Raw genomic sequence first — 23,786 nt, forward strand, 5'->3', positions numbered from 1 at the left:
GTGCATGACACAAGTAATTTTTCCAACAATTGTTTACAGACAGATTATTTCACTTATAATTCACTGTATCAAAATTACAGTGGGTCAGAAGATTACATACACTAAGTTGACTGTGCCTTTCAACAGCTTGGAAAATTCCAGAAAATTATGTTATGGCTTTAGAAGCTTCTGATAGGGTAAGTGACGTCATTTGCCAAGACCTCAGAATTAAAATTGTAGACCTCCACATGTCTGGTTCATCCTTGGTAGCAATTTCCAAACGCCTGAAGGTACCACGTTCATCTGGACAAACAATAGTACGCAAGTATAAACACCATGGGACCACGTAGCCATCATAACACTCAGGAAGGAGACATATTCTGTCTCCTAGAGATGAATGTACTTTGTTGCGAAAAGTGCCAAGCAATCCCAGAACAATAGCAAAGGGCCTTGTGAAGAAGCTGGAGGAAACAGTTACAGAAGTATCTATATCCACAGTAAAACAAGTCCAATATCGACATAACCTGAAAGGCCGCTGAGCAAGGAAGAAGCCACTGCTCCAAAGCCGCCATTAAAAAAGCCAGACTACGGTTGGCAACTGCACATGGGGACAAAGATCGTACTGTTTGGAGAAATGTCCTCTGGTCTGATGAAACAAAAATAGAACTGTTTGGCCATAATGACCATCATTATGTTTGGAGGAAAAAGAGGGAGGCTTGCAAGCCGAAGAACACCATCCCAACCGTGAAGCACGGGGGTTGCAGCATCATGTTGTGGGGGTGCTTTGCTGCAGGAGGGACTGGTGCACTTCACAAAATAGATGGCATCATGGGGGAGGAAAATTATGTGGATATATTGAAGCAACATCTCAAGACATCAGTCAGGAAGTTAAAGCTTGGTCACAAATGAGTCTTCCAAATGGACAATGACCCCAAGCATACTTCCAAAGTTGTGGCAAAATGGCTTAAGGACAACAAAGTCAAGGTATTGGAGTGGCCATCACAAAGCCCTGACCTCAATCCTATAGAAAACCTGTGGGCAGACCTGAAAAAGCGTACAAACCTACAAACCTACAAACCTGACTCAGTTACACCAGTTCTGTCAGGAGGAATGGGCCAAAATTCACCCAACTTATTGTGGGAAGCTTGTGGAAGGCTACCCAAAATGTTTGACCAAAGTTAAACAATTTAAAGGCAATGCTACCAAATACTAATTGAGTGTATGCAAACCTCTGACCCCCTGGGAATGTGATTAAATAAATAAAAGCTGAAATAAATCATTCTCTCTACTGTTATTCTGACATTTCACATTCTTAAAATAAACTGGTGATCCTAACTGACCTAAAAAAAATGACTAGGATTAAATGTCAGGAATTGTGAAAAACTGAGTTTAAATGTATTTGGCTAAGGTGTATGTAAACTTCCGACTTCAACTGTATCTACCACATCACAGCCTCTTCTCTGTGCCGTCATCAGTAATCAGAACATCTTGTAATTTTCAGCATGATAACAGATGCTCTTCAAAGGAGGTAATACTTACTGTATAATCAATTCTGGTGAAGACCGTAGTAAGCCACTCTCCCATGGAGGGAGCGATCCTCCTCGGTATTTTCTCAGCTGTGACGTTTACCCTCAAGACCTCAATGCTCTGGTAGCCTAGCGGTGGGCAGGCTCTCATCAAGCACAGGTCATATGAAATGACAGGCTGAGTGTTGTGGTTGAATGTCAGAAAGGCAAGAAACAACAAGGGGAACTCCACAACACAAACATCCATGCACGCACACATGTATGCACACACACAACACAACGCAACACAACCCACAACACTGTCCCATCAAGCCTGAACTGCATAGTCAGCCAATCAATACGTTGATGTGATTATGCCACCTATTTTCTGCCTGTCAAATATGGAACAGGATTTTAATTCTAGTCCGTAGGCTACTTATTATGCAGGTAATTGACTTAGTTTAAAATTACAATTTAAATGACTTAACAAACTTATGATTAAACCTGCCAAGTGGGCATTTTCATATTTGTTAAGTCTGTAGGCCTATTCCACAGGTAAATGTTTGGCTTTGTAATTTGTGTAATTGCCTATTCAACTGAGCACCATCTGGCCCTGCTTAGAAACTGTTTAGCATCTGCAGACATGACAACAAACATTAGTTTAAGTTTCACTGAAAAAAGGGTGGCGATTAAAAAGTCATTCTGTTTACAGATCACCTACCCTGACTGCTAGAACAACACTCAACTAGCAGTCACAGAGGGAGACAATGTGTAATAACCCTTAGTTGTTATATCTCGTTTAGAGGGAGAGATTCCGCTTGGTTCAAAGAGTCTGTCTGTAACTCTTTTCTGCCTTAACACTGCCTAGCTGTCCAGACTAGGACTGGTTCCATTTTTTACATTTGAGGCATTTAGCAGATGCTCCTATCTAGAACAACTAGGGTTAAGTGCCTTGCGCAAGGGCACGTTGACCAATTTTTCACCTAGTTGGATCTGGGATTTAAACCAGCCACGTTTTGGTTACTGCCCCAACTCTCTTAACTGCTAGGCTACCTGTCGCCTAGGCTAACTTCCACCAGTCCACCCTATAGGTTTCAGTCTTCCTGTGTATGTCTCTCTCTCTCCCTCCCCTCCATAACCCTAGCCCTCACTCTGTCCCAGGACCCTATCCGTGTGACACTATCACTCTACACTACAGTAGTTCACAGGCTTCCTGTGTTTTCCTCTACTCCTCCCTATCCCCTAGCCCTATCCATAACCCTATCCCAGCCAGTTCTATTGTGTGAGACAATCACCCAGCAGCTGTGGCCCATTTGTAAAAGGGAGGGGCCTGCATGCTTAACACGTGCCTACGTAAGAGACCTTGTCTACCAGGGGAATTAGCAGATCAGCTCACAGAGCAACAAATGTGGCCCACACCCAATCAAGGGAGAGAGAAAAAAAAACACATTGTGCATGGGTTTCCAACAGTTTCACAAATTCATCACGGAAAGGGAGTTAAAGGAAAACTCATTGCTTGACTTGGACTTGGTGAGTTCTGCATGTCTTGGCTGTTACCGTTTCTATTAAGGAGTTTGTATTGTCGTTCTATGATAGACTTTGTAGACAAGTTGCACTGTGAAGACAGAGAGAAGAAGTGTAGAGAGCTTCAAGACAGCGTCCTTAATAGCTGGATTAATTCTGTCATATCAGTGATTTTCAGATTGAGGAATAATCCTGATAATGCATGTAGCCATTGGTGTAATTTGTGTGGTTCTGAATAGCGACATGCCCCACTTTGACTGTATGAAAATATCCACTCTTAACTGTTATGAAATTCTGTATATGTAAAAGGGGAAAGGGCTATGTTTCATTTATGAAATAAATCTCTCCCAATAATCCATTCACTATTTCTCTGCATTCTGCATGTCCAGTATTGACTGTTCATCATGGAGACATCAACCACAGCAGTTACGACAATCCCCTCGACATGGATAGGGGCCCTCAACGACCCGGTCACAGAACTCTTCACACAATCCTCCGTAGCTGGTGAGTGTACCACATTCTCCACACGATACAACCATAGACCTACAAGGTACTACTCTAGTGGTATTTAGGGAAGTGGTGGACAAGACAAGAGAGGACAAACTTTGCTTCGACCTGCTGTGAAGACAAAGCTAATCCAAAGGATTTGTATCCTGTTGGACAAAACCTAAAACAAATCTTTATGTAGGGGGAAATATTTAGACTATTAGATATTCTTAGGCCAAAAGGATCGCCCACAATCCCACTACTATCCTCCTAAATCATGTTTTATTCATGTTCTATGCAAACTCATTAGGAAATACAAGTATATTAATTAAATCCCACACTGTTCTAAAGCAAGCTCTCAGACAATGGCCTCATTCCAAATGGCACCCTATTCCCTATATGGAGCAAAGGGAATAAGGTACCATTTGGGATGCACCCAGAATCTACGCCAACATTCCAAGAGTGTCAGAGCCCAGAGCAGGTGACTGAGGAGGTTGAAGGTTGCCTTAGAGATGGTCCAGAGAAGAGAGCGTTAGACAACAGAATGAACAGAGAGGAAAGGACCTCTTAGTTGTTAGTTCCTCCTCAGGAAGAAAAGATGGCTTTGAAAGAGTGAAGAAGGTACGAGAGAGAGAGACAGAGCCTCCAGAGAGGGTTAGAAGGGTGTATCACACTATGGACCTGCAGATTATGGGGAGTGTCTGTTTATCAGCCAGCCAAGTCTGGGTAGGAAAGCCTCCAGCACCACAAGTTCTGCTCTAGTGATAAGGACAGACTGACTGGTAGCAGCTCAAATTCACCCTCTATCTCTCTCGCTCACACACACACACACACACACACACACACACACACACACACACACACACACACACACACACACACACACACACACACACACACACACACACACACACACACACACACACACACACGGGAGCTCTCTCAAATGCTCTGAAAATAATAAAATTAGCATCTGAAAACCGTATGGATGAATACAGATGTAGGACCTTAATTTGATCACCCTTTTGCAGGAGCACTTTCTTGCAATGCAGGAAATGTGAAATTTGTACTGTTAATTATACTTAACTTGTAGTGTTAAGTATACAGGCCAATTCTTGTGGGAATTGGCCTATATGGATAGGGCTACATTTTTATGTTTCTTACAGAATGTTTAAAAAGTCTTCTGAAGTTTGCAATTTCCACTGAAATTTCAGACTTCATTTTCCCTTACGAAAAATGTATCAACCCCTACAAAATGTCCATTAATTAATTATGTTTTTTAAATGATAGCAGGCGCTCTTTAAAGGTTACTACTAAATAGTGTTGGTTCCAGGTGCGTATGAGTCCAAATAAGAATACTGGAGGAAATGGAGATCCAAAACTGAGGCTTGAATGCAATAAAGATGCTAATTTGAACATCATGGTGCCCAAAAAAATCTAAACAAAAGTTTCGGCCTCAGGCCAACCTCAGTATAAATGGTCGGCACACACACCTGTTTCTATTTCAAGGATAATTGCATGTCACATGATCAAGCAAGAAAATACATCAGAAAATCTATAATTGGTACCTAGTACAATAGAATGCATGATCTGCATTATACAGTATAAAAAAGCGGACAGAGAAATATCATAAATGATTGGTACTATGATTTTTTTGGCCACCGTGATGTTCAAATAAACAACAGCTTTCTGTGTGGCATGTAGCCTAGCGGTTAAGAGCATTGGGCCAGTAATTGAAAGTTTGATGGTTTGAATCCCTGAGCCGACTAGGTGAACAATCTGACAATGTCCCCTTGAGCAAGGCACTTAGCCATAATTGCTCCTGGAAATCTAAATTACATCAAATCTTTATTTTGCATTCAAGCTTCAGTTTTTGGATATTATTTCATTTTTCAGGCAGTGTGCGGGTCTCCATCTCCTCCATTAATTATAATCCACATTTCATGTAGGATTATTTTCCTGCTGTAGCAAACTGCTTCAAATTAAGATCCTACATGTGTATTGGCGCAAAACTTGCATGATATACTTTTTTCCCCCTCCATTTATTCAAGTTACTGTCCCAATGCTCTTAACCGCTAGGCTATCTGCCACCCTACCAATTCAAATGTGGTCTAATACTGTTCCAAAGATGTAACAAGAGAGTAACAGTCTCCCAATTAAACCAGTGTTTCCCAACTCCGGTCCTCGAGTACCCCCAACAGCACAGATTTTTGTTGTAGCCCCGGATTCAACTTGTCATGGGCTTGATGATTAGTTGACAAGTAGAATCAGGTGTGCTTGTCCAGGGGCCATAACAAAAATATGTACTGGTGGGGGTACTTAAGGAACAGAGTTAATTGTGCTCCCATTGCTTTTATAAAGGGTAGGGGAAAATATTGTGAGGCAGTTTTGAAGAGAAACAAATGTGTCTTTCTGTTTCTCTCTTGTTAAATCCTAGGAACAATATTAGACCACATTTGAACTGAATTCAAACTGTTAACTAACGAACCTTCATCATTGTTAAACACGGTGTTATGAAGAGGTTATCTTACAACAAAGAGAGAGAGTCACTTTCTCTCACTGACATACATCACGTCGGCTATCTACATGAAAACATTCCTGTGAGAATCTTCTCCGCTCATATTCCCCTCGGTTTGTTTGACAAAGAACAGCTACCACAGTGCCATCCAACACAGCGTGTCTCACCAGTCAAAGTGACCGAATTAAACCCTTAGCTCATCCCCCTCTTCAGTGACGGGATCCGTGTATGTCTGCATCAAAGTGACTCCGCACTGTAGTTGTACGACAGGCTCAACGTGATGCTGTCTGAGAGGAAGGCAATGCTACATGAATAACAAAGGGACACAGCAGGCTTTGGACTGTCAGAACAGCCTTGGGAGACAGTGAAGAAGCAAAGAGATCATTCTCGAATGCACTCACCGGTTAGAGTAGAATTGTAAGGCAGTAATTTTGTATTTTTTGTGGGGAGAGTTCATTGAGGTGAGACAATCAGATGTTGATTAGCAGGTGTGTGACTATCTGCTATTCCTTTATGCGTATGTTTCCTGTTGATTTAGATGCTACAAATCTGTCTAAAACGAAATAATGTTGTTCCCAAGAGAGCAGTACTGAACATCAACTATTAAAACATAGTTTACATTGATCAAGCTTGTGGACTGAAGACAAATATAACTTTTTGCTACCAACTGTGTTCTAACTAAAGTAAAAAGAAAGAAGCACAACAGGTTTAAAATAATATATACAGTAGTAGCAGTTCCTCAACTTAAAATACATGATCAATTCCAAATCCACTACCACACTGCTATGTGGATCTTAACTTGCCTTCCTGTCAAAAATCGCACTATTTTATGTTACCATTCTGCGTTAATTATCCCTTTACACTCATAGGAATTGGCCTGTATGGATTGGTCTAATTTGAAATGTTTCTTACAGAAGAAAGCATATGCATAAGCATGGTAACAATTGAAAGGGAGCAGTTTGGAGACTATGGGGAAATAATTAGACCAAAAAATGAGGACACAACAGTTCACCTGACAAGAGTGAATCCAAACATTACAGTGCATTTTACATTTACTGTACTTTTCACTGCATTTGTTGATAACGAAATCTGACAATACTCTGGATACATTCACTAACAGGATAAGAATATTCCTTGAAAATGTGAGGTAGGTGCAACATAAGACCAAAAAAATGACAAGAGTTTGAGTGAGAGAACTAACTGGTGTCTCCAAGTGGCCTAGAGCATGCAAATGTTTGTTTTGTTTGGAACAGCCCTGCATCCCCACAATCACACAATTACTGTTGTTGTTTACGCAATCCAAGAAAGGCCCATTATAAATCGCAATCTGGGTCAGGTGGGAATCATTTGAAAGCTTGTTCGATTGTCAAGTTATAAAATATGATAGTACAGTGTTACTCTATTCACAGGGCAAGTCAGAGAAATCGTAATTTTGGTGAGCATAGAAAGGAGTCATGAATGCATTCAGGTCCGTGTTCAACTGCAATTTTTCATCACAATAGACAAACAGACTCATTCTGTTCACAATAACCCAGGCTATGACACCATGTCATCTTGTAACTGTACATCAAACATAGTGATCATAAACGTTGACACTGTATATGACATGAGTTTTATGTTATGGAAATGTGAAGCGCACATTTGGACTCACAGGTGTTTGGCTTGCTTGTATGACATCAAAGCGGTATTTCTTTCAAAATACATCGAGTCATCTTCATTTACATAATTTCTCTCACTCAGACAACAAAAAATTAGCAGGAGGGATGGGGGCAACTTCTTGTCGCGTGCGGTGCTCAAGTTCAAAACGGCTGTCAGTCAAAACCCATACAGCGTTGTGAAGAACTGAGCACTGACGTCATGTTTAGAATGTTATTGTACAGACAGTGTTCCAATTTATGAGCTTATCAGTGCCCAAATCTGCCATTTTCCACCTGTACACATGTACAAGTGTAAAGGGCTACTCAAACATCTCAGTATGATCATTCAGTCTCATTAGTGTCTTTCCTGCCTGTATTCTTGCTCCAGCTCAATGATCTGAGGAGTCAAGTCTGGGTCCACTGCCTCAAATTAGACCTTTTTCCTTTCTCTCCCTCTCCCCCTCTCTCCCTCCCCTTCCCCCCTTCCCCCTCTCTCCCTCTCCCCCCTCCCCTTTCTGTCTCTACTCTCTCTCTAGCCTCGTTTATACCTGGTTCTAACATGCGTCCTTTGTCCTGATCTCATCCACATTCTGACTATGCCCACACTGTATCCGTTGCATCTACAGATGGTAGTAAGATGTGTCTCTTATCCATGTTCACTGTGTCTGCATTGTGACCAGATATCCTGGCCCCTCGCTGTATGCAAATTATTTGACAGTTATTCTTTCAATATTTATTTATTTTAAGACATGTATTGATGCAATAAGTCAATGGCGTTACCTGCCAACGATTCTAGAGGGCGGGATGATGATGAATGAATTGGTTTCACTATCCAGATCGGCCTACACAGGTAAGATATTCAGACATAATGCGTGTCTGACTACCTCCGGATGTGGTCAGGACATCCGATCACCTTCAGATCCCAATGCATCTTTAAATCATCTACACCGGTCTAAAAATCTGGGCACAATAAGAATGCTGACAATATCAGGACAACGGACGCAAGTTAGAACCAGGTATAAACGGGGCTTCTCTCTCTCCCCCACCTCTCTTTCTCTCTTCACACCTCTCACAAGTTAATGAGAGGAAAGAAAGCATCTGTCAGGCATGTCAAACGGCCTGTGCCCAGTAGACCAGGCAGGGAACTCAAGGTCACCTCATTGGCTCAGAGCAGCACCGTAGTCAGGTCCTGGGAGAGTGCCTGCGCCACGGCCTTCACCTCAAACTGCTGCTTTGACAGCTGGGAAATCAGAGTAGAAATACATTTAAAAAGCAAGAGGAGAAGGAGGAGATGCAGCAGCTCCTTCTATCTTAATCAGGACATGGATTGCTGTAAGTGTTGTAGTCTTGTTAAAGGAACAGCCACACACCTATAGGTAGCTCCTTCACAAAAGTATTATGTTGATCCAAATTCAATAGCCAGATCGAAATGATATGGTACAGCATCCATTCACTGGAAAATACCATTGTGATGCTTTAAATTATTTAACGTTTGAACAACCTTCTCTCATGAGAAGGCCAGATACTACTGATGTTGCTGCTTTTGGGGCAATCACTATAGGGATAGTCACCCTTGGGGGAGTCACTATAGGGACAGTCACCATTGGGGGAGTCACTATAGGGACAGTCACCGTAGCAGAAGGGCAGATACTATTGACGTTGCTGCCCTTGGGTCAGTCACTATATGGACAGTCACGCTTGAAGCAGTCACTGTAGGGACAGTCACCCTTGGGGCACACTATAGGGACAGTCACCATAGCAGAAGAGCAGATACTATTGATGTTGCTGTCCTTGGGGCAGTCACTATAGGGACAGTAACTGTAGCAAAAGGGCAGATACTACTGATGTTGCTGTCCTTGGGGCAGTCACTATAGGGACAGTCACCATAGCAGAAGAGCAGATACTATTGATGTTGCTGTCCTTGGGGCAGTCACTATAGGGACAGTCACCATAGCAGAAGAGCAGATTATTATTGATGTTGCTGTCCTTGGGGCAGTCACTATAGGGACAGTCACCATAGCAGAAGAGCAGATACTACTGATGTTGCTGCCCTTGGGGCAGTCCCTATAGGGACAGTAACTGTAGCAACAGGGCAGATACTACTGATGTTGCTGCCCTTGGGGCAGTCCCTATAGGGACAGTCACCGTAGCAGAAGGGCAGATAGTATTGAGTAACAATAGCATAAGTGATACATATATACAGATACATAGGCCATACAGCATACTACAGCATAGCCCACTTACTGTGCTGGGCTCTGACTGTACTATTGCATCATGGATGATGTCATTGAGGACGAAAGGATGGTGCTGTGTGAAAACGGTTTAGGGAAAGGGTCTAAGATAGTGTTGTTAACCTTAATAGAGAAGCACTCCCTTAAGTGTGGATATAGTGGATATATCTGTAGGAACTATACAAATGGCAACCATTGTCGTTTCAGCAAATCTCTCTCGCTCTTTCCCTCTCTCTGACACCCACATGAATGCATAGATGTCCTTATTTTAATCAGCTGAACATTTTCTTCGCTGAATAACCCCCTCAAATGCCCTGTAGCCCATATCCCCCCCAGGCAATAATATACTTGTCCAACCTCTTAAAGCCATAACAATAAGTGAATGACCCCTGCAGCAACAGGAAGCCCATACTTACAGTACATTACACCGCTCTCCTTCACATGAGGCTCTCTGTCTGTACCTCATTAACTACAGAGAGCTGGGCCAGAGCCCCAAATGATCTCACTACAAAGCCATCTCATCTCACCCTCCTCTCCAAGGACTTCTGCTTCAAAACAAAATAAATGTAAATTACCGTCATTGTGGCCCCTGCCTGGCCTATCAACCACTCTGTACCCCTGGGCAGCCGAGGGGAGGTCAGAGAGAGGGGAAACATCAGAGGGATATACGGGGGAATGTTACAGTCAGCCATCATCCCCTTATCAAAAGACCAACCAACTGCCTGGAGTTAACTTGGGAATCTGGGACGCCCTCATGAAAAGAACCCAGCTAATATCAAAGCAAAGCTCGTACTCTACCTTTCCATTGCAGTGATACTAGACAATATTGTCCCCTATATGTCATATTTGCATCAGCATTGTCTTGAAAATATTCAATATAACAATCTGACACAAACTGGGTCAAGGTTTGAATTGAGAACAACAAGCGCTACAACTGTGTGTACTGTACTAGAATTGAACTACAATTGCCACGTACAACTCCCCACTGTATTTAGTCTCCCCACTGTTTTGAGCTTACTTTGAATAAGGTAATGGAAAGTGACGTAGGAGACAATGTTGTTACTATCGATGAACAGGAAACTATTACCCCAAACTAAAAATATCGTGTTAGGTTCCAGGTTGTATGTTAATTCCAAATAAACCCAGAGCAGCAACAATGCTTGTTTCTAAAGCACTATCATCATGTAGCCTGCCATTAAGCTGTGGACCAGAGGAGATAGGAGATATGATGCCCCTGCCCTGGTCTCGTGGAAAAGATATACCAGCAGAGATCAAAGCTGTGCAGGCAGCTTTCAGATAATCGATTAGCTCTCCTTTTGGGAATGTATTCTGTTCTCAGGCACATTTAGTCCTCATACAAATATTTGTATCAGTCAGTCAGTGGGGCTGTGGAGTCTATTTTGTGCCATGCCACCAACTACCGGCTCAGTCCCCGTGGTTGGGCGCCAGTGCAACTTGTTTCCTCCCGGGGGGGGGGACATCCTATGGACGGGGTTCTGCTCTGTCTTGGGAAAACAAATGTTCTGGATACAGAAACAGTAGAAGAGGCATGCATACAGCATACTGTGGTTATGTCCCAAATGGCCCCCTGTTACCTATTTAGTGCACTACTTGAGATCAGAGCTCTATGTGCCCTGGTCAAAAGTAGGGCCCTATTTAGGGAATAGCGAGCCGTTTGGGATGCTGTAACTCAGCAGCAAGGGGAACCAGCAGAGTCACACCCTTAGGGGCAGAGAGAGACACTTCCTTGTTTGTTCTACTGATTCATCTTCTTAGCCCTAAGCTCTAGTATACTGTAGCTTGCAGTGGCACTTGTTCAGTCTCTGAGAAAGAACTGTACTGTGTTGCATTTGTAACTAATGTACCTATCTTTTGTAGATATTTGTCAAATTACCCTTCTTTAAATAAGTACCACCTTGTAACCAACATTGGAGAAGGCGTGTTTGCAGAGGGGCTGTCACGTCCTGACCAGAAAAGGGGTTATTTGTTATTATAGTTTGGTCAGGACGTGGCAGGGGGTATTTGTTTTATGTGGTTCGGGGTGTGTTGTTTATGTAGAGGGGTGTTTGATTTATGTATTCCGGGGTTTTGGTCTATGTTAGATGTTTGTATATTTCTATGTCTGCTCTAGGGTGTTTAGATCTATGTTTAGGTATTGGGATTGGGGCCTTCAATTGGAGGCAGCTGTTTATCGTTGCCTCTGATTGAAGGTCCTATAATTCGGAGTATGTTTGTTATGGGATTTGTGGGAGGTTGTTATTTGCACTGCTGTGGTTAGCATGCAAGACTGTTAGTTTGTTTATTGTTTTGTTTATTTAAGTGTTCAAAAATAAAAGTGAAAATGAGCACTCAACCCGCTGCGCCTTGGTCCACTTACTACGACGACCGTGACAGGGGCGTGGTTTATATAGCTAGATAGCTACACTACTGGCGCCAAAATGTGATGTCTCCCCTTTCATCTGGGGTCTGGTGTTAGCTACTTACTGGCTAGCTAGGTCTCCAGCCAGCATTGAACAAAAGGGGGGAAGGGTCGTTCAAAACTCATGTCAACACGTCCATCAGTGCTGCTGTGAACTGCATCCCAACAGACAACTGCAGATGTATAAAAAACAAATTGCCATCATTGAAGCAATTTCAATGCTGTTTGAGTTGCTTCGTGTATCACCAAATTGGCTTGAGAGGATTTTACTGCAACACTGCTCACTACATCCACATTTCTTGACATAGGCGTTTCAAAGAGCTGTCAGTCAATGCAAGCTCATGAATATAAACTCCCTGCCCCCTCAGCCTGTCTTTTCAAACTTCCAGGTAGTTAGCTATGAGAGAAAAAGTACTTTTTCTCAAATATTGAGCATTTCTATCCACACAAAATATTATGGGTGATAGTTTTTAGTCACTCAAAAGTCTATTTTACATGGGAATCAGAATGACTGTTCGTGACCTTCAAGGACACACCTCAAACATTGCCACCCCTCCCCCTCAGCGCAAGTGATCTGATGTTAGGACAGGTAAATTGCTGAACCTGGCGTTAGGGCTGGAAAATGCCAGTGAGCCAGTTTTTACATGACAAAATTGCAAACTAACGTAGGCTTGACACATGCGCCTCCTTACCGCCAACCAAAAATAGAACCAGTAGAGTTATGGTATTTTGGCGGGGTGTTGTTTTTACATTGTAGGTTGAAAGCCTCATTTGCATTTCTCCCAGGATGCCTTTCAAGTGAATGTGAGAGATATCCACCCATGACTGTGTTTGTTAGTGACAGAGAAATGGTTGTTGCATTCAATAACTTCAGGTCCTGAAACCTTCAAGTGACCGCCTACAGAAAGTGAATGTGTTTAAATTCAAAGTAAACCCTTTATGACCTTATATTGTACATGTCGTAAGGCCTTTAGTTATGGCCTAGTTGTCCTCAACGTTGTGGTCTGAAAATATCGGATCATGGGTCACATCCAACCTGCAAAATCACAATAAGCTGGTTTGTGAAGTGATTAGCAGTGATGTTACGTTTGATACCGGGGCTCCGAGGCATGCGTTGAAGTCTCTAAACAGCTAACTTCGAAGAAGTGTGTCTACGTGTAGCACTTTATCAGAAGTACGTCATCAATTACGTCCAAGGCTTCGTTTCATCACGTGCTTTTTTCAAACCATGTGTTGCAAAATGTGAGATCCCACTTATTTCATTGTGGTTTCGGTGCCTTATTCAATTCCAAGCTGCTTTCAGTCATTGACCTCTACTGGACACCGTACTTACGAATATAGTTAGGATTTTGCACATGTAGGTTCACTTGACTGGTAGCTCAGCAGGTAGCGAAGGGAACTATGGGACACTTTGTTATGAAGTCAAATCCTGTTGAAGGCACACTATTTAGAATATTGTTTTATGTGAAACCACACTTTCTGCACAGTTGTTCAAATAATTCATTTAATTTTGTATAGAATAAACTTATGTCTTATGCATCCAAAATAATGCCATAGATTCATTTCTTCAAAAATAGTCAACTTGATGGAAAAAAAGGGAAGCATGATGTAAACCTGGTATTCCAACTGATTATAGGCTACTACTGCCAACGACCTGTCTTGCACACATTCAAGGCCCAAAGTACAAAAGGAACCCCAAAGCACTATCGAACCTTCCCCATGTTTTTTTTCTTCATTGGTCCACAGAACATTTTCACTGGATTTAGGCTTGTTCAGGTGGGGCTATGCAAAGTGCAATGGGGCTTCCTTTGTCTCTTTCAGCAGTACGGTATTTTGTGTTTGTAGCTAATGTATCTTTTTACTATGTGCTTGCTTTCGCAGGAGTTCTGACAACTCCTGCACATATGACTGAAACAATCTCAGATGCTTTTGTAGGTAAGTACATTACTGTCTTCAAAAGAAAGCCCCATTGCAATTGTGCAAAGTGCAATGGGGCTTTCTTTTGTCTCTTCAGTAGTACAGTATTTTGTGTTTGTAGCTAATGTATCGTTTTACTATGTGCTTGCTTTCGCAGGAGTTCTGACAACTCCTGCACATATGACTGAAACAATCTCAGATGCTTTTGTAGGTAAGTACATTACTGTCTTCAAAAGAAAGCCCCATTGCACTTGTGCAAAGTGCAATGGGGCTTCCTTTTGTCTCTTTCAGCAGTACGGTATTTTGTGTTTGTAGCTAATGTATCTTTTTACTATGTGCTTGCTTTCGCAGGAGTTCTGACAACTCCTGCACATATGACTGAAACAATCTCAGATGCTTTTGTAGGTAAGTACATTACTGTCTTCAAAAGAAAGCCCCATTGCAATTGTGCAAAGTGCAATGGGGCTTTCTTTTGTCTCTTCAGTAGTACAGTATTTTGTGTTTGTAGCTAATGTATCGTTTTACTATGTGCTTGCTTTCGCAGGAGTTCTGACAACTCCTGCACATATGACTGAAACAATCTCAGATGCTTTTGTAGGTAAGTACATTACTGTCTTCAAAAGAAAGCCCCATTGCACTTGTGCAAAGTGCAATGGGGCTTCCTTTTGTCTCTTTCAGCAGTACGGTATTTTGTGTTTGTAGCTAATGTATCTTTTTACTATGTGCTTGCTTTCGCAGGAGTTCTGACAACTCCTGCACATATGACTGAAACAATCTCAGATGCTTTTGTAGGTAAGTACATTACTGTCTTCAAAAGAAAGCCCCATTGCACTTGTGCAAAGTGCAATGGGACTTCCTTTGTCTCTTTCAGCAGTACGGTATTTTGTGTTTGTAGCTAATGTATCTTTTTACTATGTGCTTGCTTTCGCAGGAGTTCTGACAACTCCTGCACATATGACTGAAACAATCTCAGATGCTTTTGTAGGTAAGTACATTACTGTCTTCAAAAGAAAGCCCCATTGCACTTGTGCAAAGTGCAATGGGGCTTCCTTTTGTCTCTTTCAGCAGTACGGTATTTTGTGTTTGTAGCTAATGTATCTTTTTACCATGTGCTTGCTGTTGCAGGAGTTCTGACAATAACTTCCGCAGATATGACTGAAACAACCTCAGACACTCTTTTAGGTAAGTACATTACTGTCATCAGAAATCACACATTGATAAAGATAGAAATGCCAACATGTTGTCTACACCAAAGTGTAAAGATACCTATAGTGGCGGACAAATACAATTGAAGTCGGAAGTTTACATACACCTTAGCCAAATACATTTAAACTCAGTTTTTCACAATTCTTGACATTTAATCCTAGTAAAAATTCCCTGTCTTAGGTCAGTTAGGTTCATCACTTTATTTTAAGAATGTGAAATGTCAGAATACTAGTAGAGAGAATGATTTATTTCAGCTTTATTTTCTTTCATCACATTACCAGTGGGTCAGAAGTTTGCATACACTCAATTAGTATTTTGTAGCATTGCCTTAATTGTTTAACTTGGGTCAAACATTTCGGGTAGCCTTCGACAAGCTTCCCACAATAAGTTGGGTGAATTTTGGCCCATTCCTCCTGACAGAGCTGGTGTAACTGAGTCAGGATTGAGGCCTCCTTGCTCGCACACGCTTTTTCAGTTCTGCCCACAAATTTTCTAGGGTTGAGGTACAAAAAAAAAAAAATGAAATGTATGCATTCACTACTGTAAGTCGCTCTGGATAAGAGCGTCTGCTAAATGACAAAAATGTAAAATGTAAAAAAAAATCTTTGATGGCCACTCCAATACCTTGACTTTGTTGACCTTAAGCCATTTTGCCACAACTTTGGAAGTATGCTTGGGGTCATTGTCCATTTGGAAGAGCCATTTGCGACCAAGCTTTAACTTCCTGACTGATGTCTTGAGATGTTGCTTCAATATATGCACAGACTTTCCCTTCCTCATGATGCCATCTATTTTGTGAAGTGCATCAGTCCCTCATGCAGCAAAACACCCCACAGCATGATGCTGCCACACCTGTGCTTCACGGTTGGGATTGTCTTCTTTGGCTTGCAAGCCCCCCCTTTTTCCTCCAAACATAATGATGGTCATTATGGCCGAACAGTTCTATTTTTATTTCATCAGACCAGAGGACATTTCGCCAAAAAGTACGATCTTTGTCCCCATGTGCAGTTGCAAACCGTTGTCTGTCTTTTTTTATGGCGGTTTTGGAGCAGTGGCTTCTTCCTTGCTGAGCGGCCTTTCAGGTTATGTCGATATAGGACTGTATTTACTGTGGATATAGATACTTTTGTACTTGTTTCCTCCAGCATCTTCACAGGGTCCTTTGTTGTTGTTCTGGGATTGATTTGCACTTTTCGCACCAAAGTACGTTCATCTCTAGGAGACAGAATGCGTCTCCTTCCGGAGCGTTATGACAGCTGCGTGGTCCCATGGTGTTTATACTTGCGTACTATTGTTTGTACAGATGAATGTGGTACCTTCAGGCATTTGGAAATTGCTCCCAAGGATGAACCAGACTTGTGGAGGTCTACAATTTTTTTTTCTGAGGTCTTGGGGGATTTCTTTTGATTTTCCCATGTTTGAAGGTAGGCCTTGAAATGCATCCACAGGTACACCTCCAATTGACTCAAATGATGTCAATTAGCCTATCAGAAGCTTCTAAAGCCATGTCGACATTTTCTGGAATTTTCCAAGCTGTTTAAAGGCACAGTCATCTTAGTGTATGTAAACATCTGACCCACTGGAATTGTGATACAGTGAATTGTAAGTGAAATAATCTGTCTGTAAACAATTGTTGGAAAAATTGCTTGTGTAATGCACAAAGTAGATGTCCTAACCGATTTGCCAAAACTATAGTTTGTTAACAAGACATTTGTGGAGTGGTTTAAAAACGAGTTTCAATGACTCCAACCTAAGTGTATGTAAACTTCCAACTTCAACTGTATATTGCCAACATTGCTCTTTTCATTAATAATTCCCTATTTCTGTCCCTGATGGGGCTTGATGATCGCCTCTGTGTCCAGTCTGCCAAAAATACTTTCCTGACACTCACCTCCATGCATTCTGGTCTTGTCCCATCATCGAGAATTACTCGAAAAAAGTTCTGAGCATTCCCTCAGTCATCCTCCATATTACCATTCTTGCATCCCCATCACTCTGCATACTACACTACTTTGATGATGGCGTCCCCTGTGTTTCCTCTATGTCCAAGGACAAACGACACTTCCTATTGATTTCATTAACAATCGCCCAAAAAGTGATATTGCTGAACTGGAAAAGCAGATCCAATGTTTCAACCATACACTGGCTTCATTTATTGTCTAACCTGGCCTCCCTGGAGAGATCCACAAAATAACAAACTGAAGGACTTTAACACAATCTGGGAACCATTTCTATCCTATATTGCCCGCAGGCCACCCCAGACAATATTAAAATGGTACCTACTATTAACAGCCCTATGCTAACAGGCTACTTTTCCACAAGTCTTGCTTTGTCTTGTCCGGTCCTGTCCTGTCCAGTGTGGCCGTCTCTTGAATTGTCCTGTTTTGACATGTCCCTATTTTCTACTTTCCTCATTTTATTCTTACCCTACTTTTCAGTTTTTTCTTACTTGTTGGTTGTAGTTTACCTTCTTCACTATAATAAACAGTTGTATGTACACAGCAAATTTTAGATCAGTATTTTAACACCCACAGTGTTCAATTGAACACTTTCTTAGAAATTATATGTGATCCACCGAAATAGTGTTCCCAAACTGACACCCCTAGAGTGTTGGTCCCTGGAATGAGATGTTCAACAAGCAGGTGTCCACATACTTTTGGTCATGTAGTGTATGTATGAATATAAAAAGGGAGACGTATGCAAATGTTGTAAGAAGAGGCAGGGGGATATGGATATGACAAGGCTGGGTGTGAGCAGACCGAGAGCGAGCACGAGCAATCTCTCCCTGAAGTCTCTCACTGCGCGCGTGTGTGTGTGTGTGTGTGTGTGTGTGTGAGCAGACAGAGAGAGTAGTCTTTCCCTGAAGCCTACATGCCTCAGTCTCAATTACCATCCTGTCTCTGACCTCACACGGTGAGAGTTAAAAAACCCTGTGAACTCTCCTCTCCCTGCTCAAACATGTACTCTCTCAGTACTGACACACACTACTAACACCTCTTACCCTCTTTCACTTCTAAATGCAGCAATCTCCCACTCTCAGCTCAACCTCCGCCATGTCATCCACTACACTTGTGCCCCTGTTCAGGGAGGGTGGTTATCGACGCATGTATCTTGATAATGACTTGGTGGGCGCAACATTCCCTATGGAGTGTGCTACTTTTTGACCAGAGCACCAGGGGCCCTGGTCAAAAGTAGTGCACTATGAAGGGGAATAGGGTTCCATTTGGGAGGCATCCTTGGAAGGGGTTGCACATTTTGCGATAGTGATTAATGAATCATTAATGATAGGCTAACTCCTCTGATGAAGCAGGTAATTAAGAGTTAATGAGGTATTGCCCACTGAAGCGCCCCGGCACACTTCTTTTTTTTTTTACTTGGCACTTTTGAAGTGTGTGACTTTTTTCACTAAACACCTGGAAGTTGTTCTGGGAAGTGTGTGTATGTGTATTGGGGATGCACTGTGAGATAGGTTGGGTGGAGGGGATGACACACATTGAGCTGATTGGAGTGTTTGTGTCCCTTGGCTTGATTAAAGTCAAGGTGGATTGGACGGCTGTTCCATTGCAATAACTTATACTTAGCATCTCCTTCATTCCTCTTGATTTAGTCTCCCTTCACTTTTTACAGGTAGAAAGGCACCTTCTACCTGTCACTGTTTTAGTGAGAGAATAACATTCAGTCAACAGGCCCTGCGCTAGACTAGCGGCCTGTCCAGGAGGTGTACTTGTACATCAAGCTGCCTCCGTGCTTCAGACACAGGAGAATCAGGAGATAGGCTACTTAAAGTCAACAGTGTAGCTGTACTCAAAGCCACATCGTATACTGTACACACAACTCTGTCAGTACTGTATAGTCTAAACCAGAGTCAAACTACGGTGATAAGCAACGCAAGCAAGCGTCAAACAAGCTAGCGTAATGAATGTATGGTGAAATCTGAAGGGAAATGTAATGATAAATCAGTAGGTATCGTACATTTCTGTGTGTTGACTACGAGGCCCTGTCTCTCTAATGTCATTATCGTGTTGTCTGTTCTGGTGTCATTTGCAGTGGGAGCCACCAACACATATGAGGGATCCTTTGAAGCCATTTTCATAGGTGAGAAATATATCAATCACAATGTATTTTTAAAGCCGTTTTTATATGAGCAGTTGTCACAAGGTGCTTTACATTAGCCCGGCCTAACCCCTAAGCTTTAGAGATGGTTATCCAGATGTGGAAGCATTATTGTTCTCTCTATAGTCTGAAAATGGAACTAATTCCATGAGTATACGTAAATGGAAAGTCCTCAACTAATTGTTTCTGGTTTCACCTATATAATTGTTATCGTTTCCCTCGCCATGCTGAGGAAACAACGTTCTGACATCTTTTTTTTTACTCTATCAAGAAATGTCATTTATTTGACTTACATTTGAAGTCAATTCGCAGGTGCTCTTATCCAGAGAAACTTCTAGAAGTGCTTCGCTCAAGGGCAGGTCGACAGATTTTTCACCTTAGGGATTTGAACCAATGACCTTTCGGTTACTGGCCCAACAATCTTAAAACGCTAGGCTACCTGCCGATCCACCTACCTGAAATCAATGAACTAACACATAAAAATGTAATGTTTCTTTGATGTTCTAGTTCATGATTACCCCTATGATAACGTGTCTTATGAACAAACATATTACTCTTTAAGAGTATTCTATATTTTCAGAGACCATTCTCCCCTTTGTCAGTCTAATTTATACCCGTCTCTCTCCCTTCCCAGAAGTAATTTTTCCTCTGTTGGGGGTGCTGGTGCTGGTCGGGGCGCTGGTACTGTGCTACATCGCCAAGCGTAAGGGCAATTACCACACCTACGAGGCCGAGTGTGGTGATTCTGTCGACACGTATGGCAGTGCCTCTCAAATTGAACAGGTTCAACTAGAGATTTTGAACGAGGAAGAATAGAAAGAAGAATACTTCATTTGAAACAGGACTTTTTCCGATTCTAAACCGGGGCCAGTTGTCAACTCAAGATGCCAAATATTTTCTACGGAATTGGAAAAGCCTATGATGGTCATCTAATTTCAAGGCAACATTTATATGGGGCATACAACCATCTCAGCTCTGCAGATTTTGCCACGAAGATAGAATCATTAGATCACTTATTTTTGTATTGCGCATATATACACTATACTCTGTATATACAAAATTATGTGGACACCCATTCAAATTAGTGGATTTAGCTATTTCAGCCACATTACAGCCTTATTTCCCTCATTAATCAATATACAGAAGCACTTTTATAAACAATTAATATTCATTACATGTGACTAACTTCAAGCTTACAATTATAGTACAATAGTTAAACCAATATCAGATTGTTGAGATTTCGAAAAGACGTAAAAGCTAGAGAAATTAACAATCCTATAATAACAATAATAACCCTTTTATTTTCCTTTCTTAAAATGTTTATATTCAAAAGATAGTACCTTGTTTGAATGTCTATTATGAGGATGTTGAGCGGGCTTAATGTATAATAATGTATAGCATTTCTGAATGTAATATCTGTTTTCTATTTTTTGACGTCCAATAGTAATCTGAGCTTGTAAAATTAAATCAAGGCATAGGCATCTTTCCTAACGCCAAACTGGATGTTTGTTTTTTTGGCCTCAAGGTACCAATAACTGAGAAAAGGGAAATGCTACGGCAAGGACCATAAGAACACAAAAAATACTTTCATGAAACCTGACAGACATTTCACCTATGACAATACTGGAAACAAATCAGTCAAAAATGTAAATTCCCCTTCTTCTTATGCAAGTCTCTGTAACTAATATATTACCATATGATTAAAGAGAAACGACCTTGTTTTGCCTGATGAAAACAGTGTCTAATTAGCAAGAAAACACTCGTTCCAGAGAGGAAGGACTTTTTGTATCAACAAGGCAACAACAGGGAAGTTTCAAAAGGAAACTGAAGACAGCTGAATCACAAGGGGGTTTGTTCCTTAGACACTGCCCCAGCTAGGTAGAAAGGCTTCCATGTAGTTCAGAGAGGGCATATCAACAGGAATGCCCTGAGAAATGCTCAAAGTATTAACATCCCAAAATACTGTATCGGTGACTAAATGTGGTCCAGTTTCTGTTGAAGATAATGCATGTCTGTTTTATCACATGAAAGTCCCATTCGATTAGCGGTGCGTATGTATCAAGCTACACATTTGATACATTTGCACAGTCATGGACTAAATCAGCCAAACTTTTTTTTTCTCCAAATTAAGAGTTTACTTTTATACCCAGTCGAAAAATAGGATTATTCAACAAAACATCTGGGTTCAGGAAACCAAGATATAGGGGCAAAAGTTTGCACCTCAATAGTATGTGTTAATGAGATTTAGAAGCTTATGGAGGATTTTGTGTTTTCTATTTTCATCAAGCTAGAATAGAGCGATGCAGTGCCCGAGGCTGCTGAAGGGCAGTTCTGAATCCTTGAGTAGCGCCAGGCAGAGCTATGTGGGTTTAATGCAATTCGAACAACCCCAGAAACGTTCCTGCAGAGCTGAGCCAGCACACTTTAAAAAAAAACCATGGTGCCTCTGGGAAATCGTTTTACTCTAATTGCGCATTATTCTTGGTCGGGATACAAGACAATACAAGCCAAGCTCAAGATCATATATCACCTGATCTACGGGCTGGCAAATAACACTTACTTTTGGCCATTTGACTGCAAGTTGAAAGTATTTATTTCCATTTGTCTTCCTAATCAAAGTATGGAACAATTGCTAACCTTTCTCCAAACAGGTTTTTCCTTCAATTCTCTAATCAAGTCTAACTTCAAAGCCAGTGACTCAGTGTGTGTTTGAGTGCATTAGCTAGAGTGCTCTGTCTGATTGAGGTAAAGACAATAACGCCATTGAGACATCTATCCAACTGCCGTCCTCACCGACATCATATCAAGTCCTATTGATCAGGGGACCAACCATCAGAGAGGAAAACGCTTACATAAGATATGTCCCAAATAGCACCCTATTTCTTATTTTGTGCACTAGGGTACTTTTGACCAGGGTCCTATGGGGGGAATAGGGTGCCACTTGGGACTCGGCCGTGACTTCAGCAGGGCCATTGACACCTCTCAAGGAGATGAAAAACTTTTCTACAGGAGTCATTCCAGGGTCACTGAAGCTATAGCTTGGCCTAGACAGCTATACACAAGCACCAGGCGCTTGAAAGGCAATAATCAGGAAGTCAGCCTTGCAACCAGCCGCACTTCCCATTCAATGTATTTTTATTATTAGAAATCAAATAACCGTTCGAAAGGCACCCATTGTGTTCTCTTACAATTGTATCCCAGCTTTCCTCCTGGCCTTGGTGTGCAGAGAACATACTTTTTATTGCGACAATAAGCCATACTTTGATATGGCCCTGAAGGCATCAACATAAATTCATTTCATCTCGACTGCTCTGTGAAGCTTGAACAATGGTAAAGCCAAAGCTGGTGACTTTTCCATCTCTTCTCCTACTGTCTACAAAATGGCATAAAATAAATGCTAGTATTCTCCATGGATGAATATGGCATGCGACTGTATTTACCTAAACACATCAACGATGAAAACATAGAATTTATTTTGAACAATGTAGCTACCTCACTCTCTTTGAGTTGTAGCTAATTCCAGTAAAAGAGGATACAGTACATGAATTAATGAATAACTTGACTTGGAAGCCCATGGTCCTGTAGTCTGAGTTGTGTGGATTATCTCCCTTGTTAGACAATAGGCTAAATCTTGTGTGCGTCCCAAACAGCACCCATAGAGCTCTAGTCAGAAATAGTGCACTACAGTATGTACAGGAAATAGGCTGCCATTTGGGACAGAGACTTGGATGTGTTCAGACAAATGGAAGAAGAACGGGAACAGGAAACTCATTGAATCATCTTGTTAGAATATCCCCATGGCTTAGGCTCTGTCCCAAATGCAACCCTATTCCCTATGGGCCCTGGTCAAAAGTAGTGCACTGCGTAGGGATTAGGGTGCCATTTGGGATGCACTTTTAAGGTTCTGGGGCTCTTGAGAAAGGAGAGTTTTGCATAATACAGCCACAATAAAACAAGAAAATGCTCAACTCCAGCTCATCCAAGTTGCTCTATTCTATTCTTCAGCGAATATCCTATAAGCTATAATGAAGATATAATGTGACTTAGCCCCTGACATGGCAAGCTTCCTAGGAGAAAGGACTTCCATTCCAGACTCAATTACTATTTCAATACGTTTCCGCTATGGATATTGAATATTGCAAGATAAGCAGTTCTCGCAAAATTGCTCGCACAAAGTCTGCTCCGGGGTTTATGTTAAGGCTTTTGACGCTTCTGTTCAGAGGTGCATTGGGAAGGTTATGAAGTACATTT

General features: G+C 41.7%; 1 protein-coding gene across 2 annotated transcripts; it reads left to right on the forward strand.

The window, feature by feature from the left end:
• The first annotated feature begins 2,803 nt into the window (after positions 1 to 2,803).
• LOC106575220 (uncharacterized) lies at positions 2,804 to 21,038 on the forward strand. Of its 2 annotated transcripts, XM_045698796.1 has the most exons (11): positions 2,804 to 3,014; positions 3,398 to 3,512; positions 14,181 to 14,234; positions 14,374 to 14,427; positions 14,568 to 14,621; positions 14,761 to 14,814; positions 14,955 to 15,008; positions 15,148 to 15,201; positions 15,342 to 15,398; positions 19,470 to 19,517; positions 20,170 to 21,038. In XM_045698796.1, exons 2-11 carry the CDS (start codon positions 3,413 to 3,415, stop codon positions 20,349 to 20,351), a joined length of 711 nt encoding a protein of 236 aa, XP_045554752.1. In that variant the 5' UTR covers positions 2,804 to 3,014; positions 3,398 to 3,412; the 3' UTR covers positions 20,352 to 21,038. The 2 variants fall into 2 exon arrangements, with proteins under 2 accessions (XP_045554752.1, XP_045554753.1); XM_045698797.1 differs by lacking the exon at positions 15,148 to 15,201.
• Positions 21,039 to 23,786: the final 2,748 nt, after the last annotated feature.

Source organism: Salmo salar, chromosome ssa17, assembly GCF_905237065.1.
Source record: "Salmo salar chromosome ssa17, Ssal_v3.1, whole genome shotgun sequence".
NCBI lineage: Eukaryota > Metazoa > Chordata > Actinopteri > Salmoniformes > Salmonidae > Salmo > Salmo salar.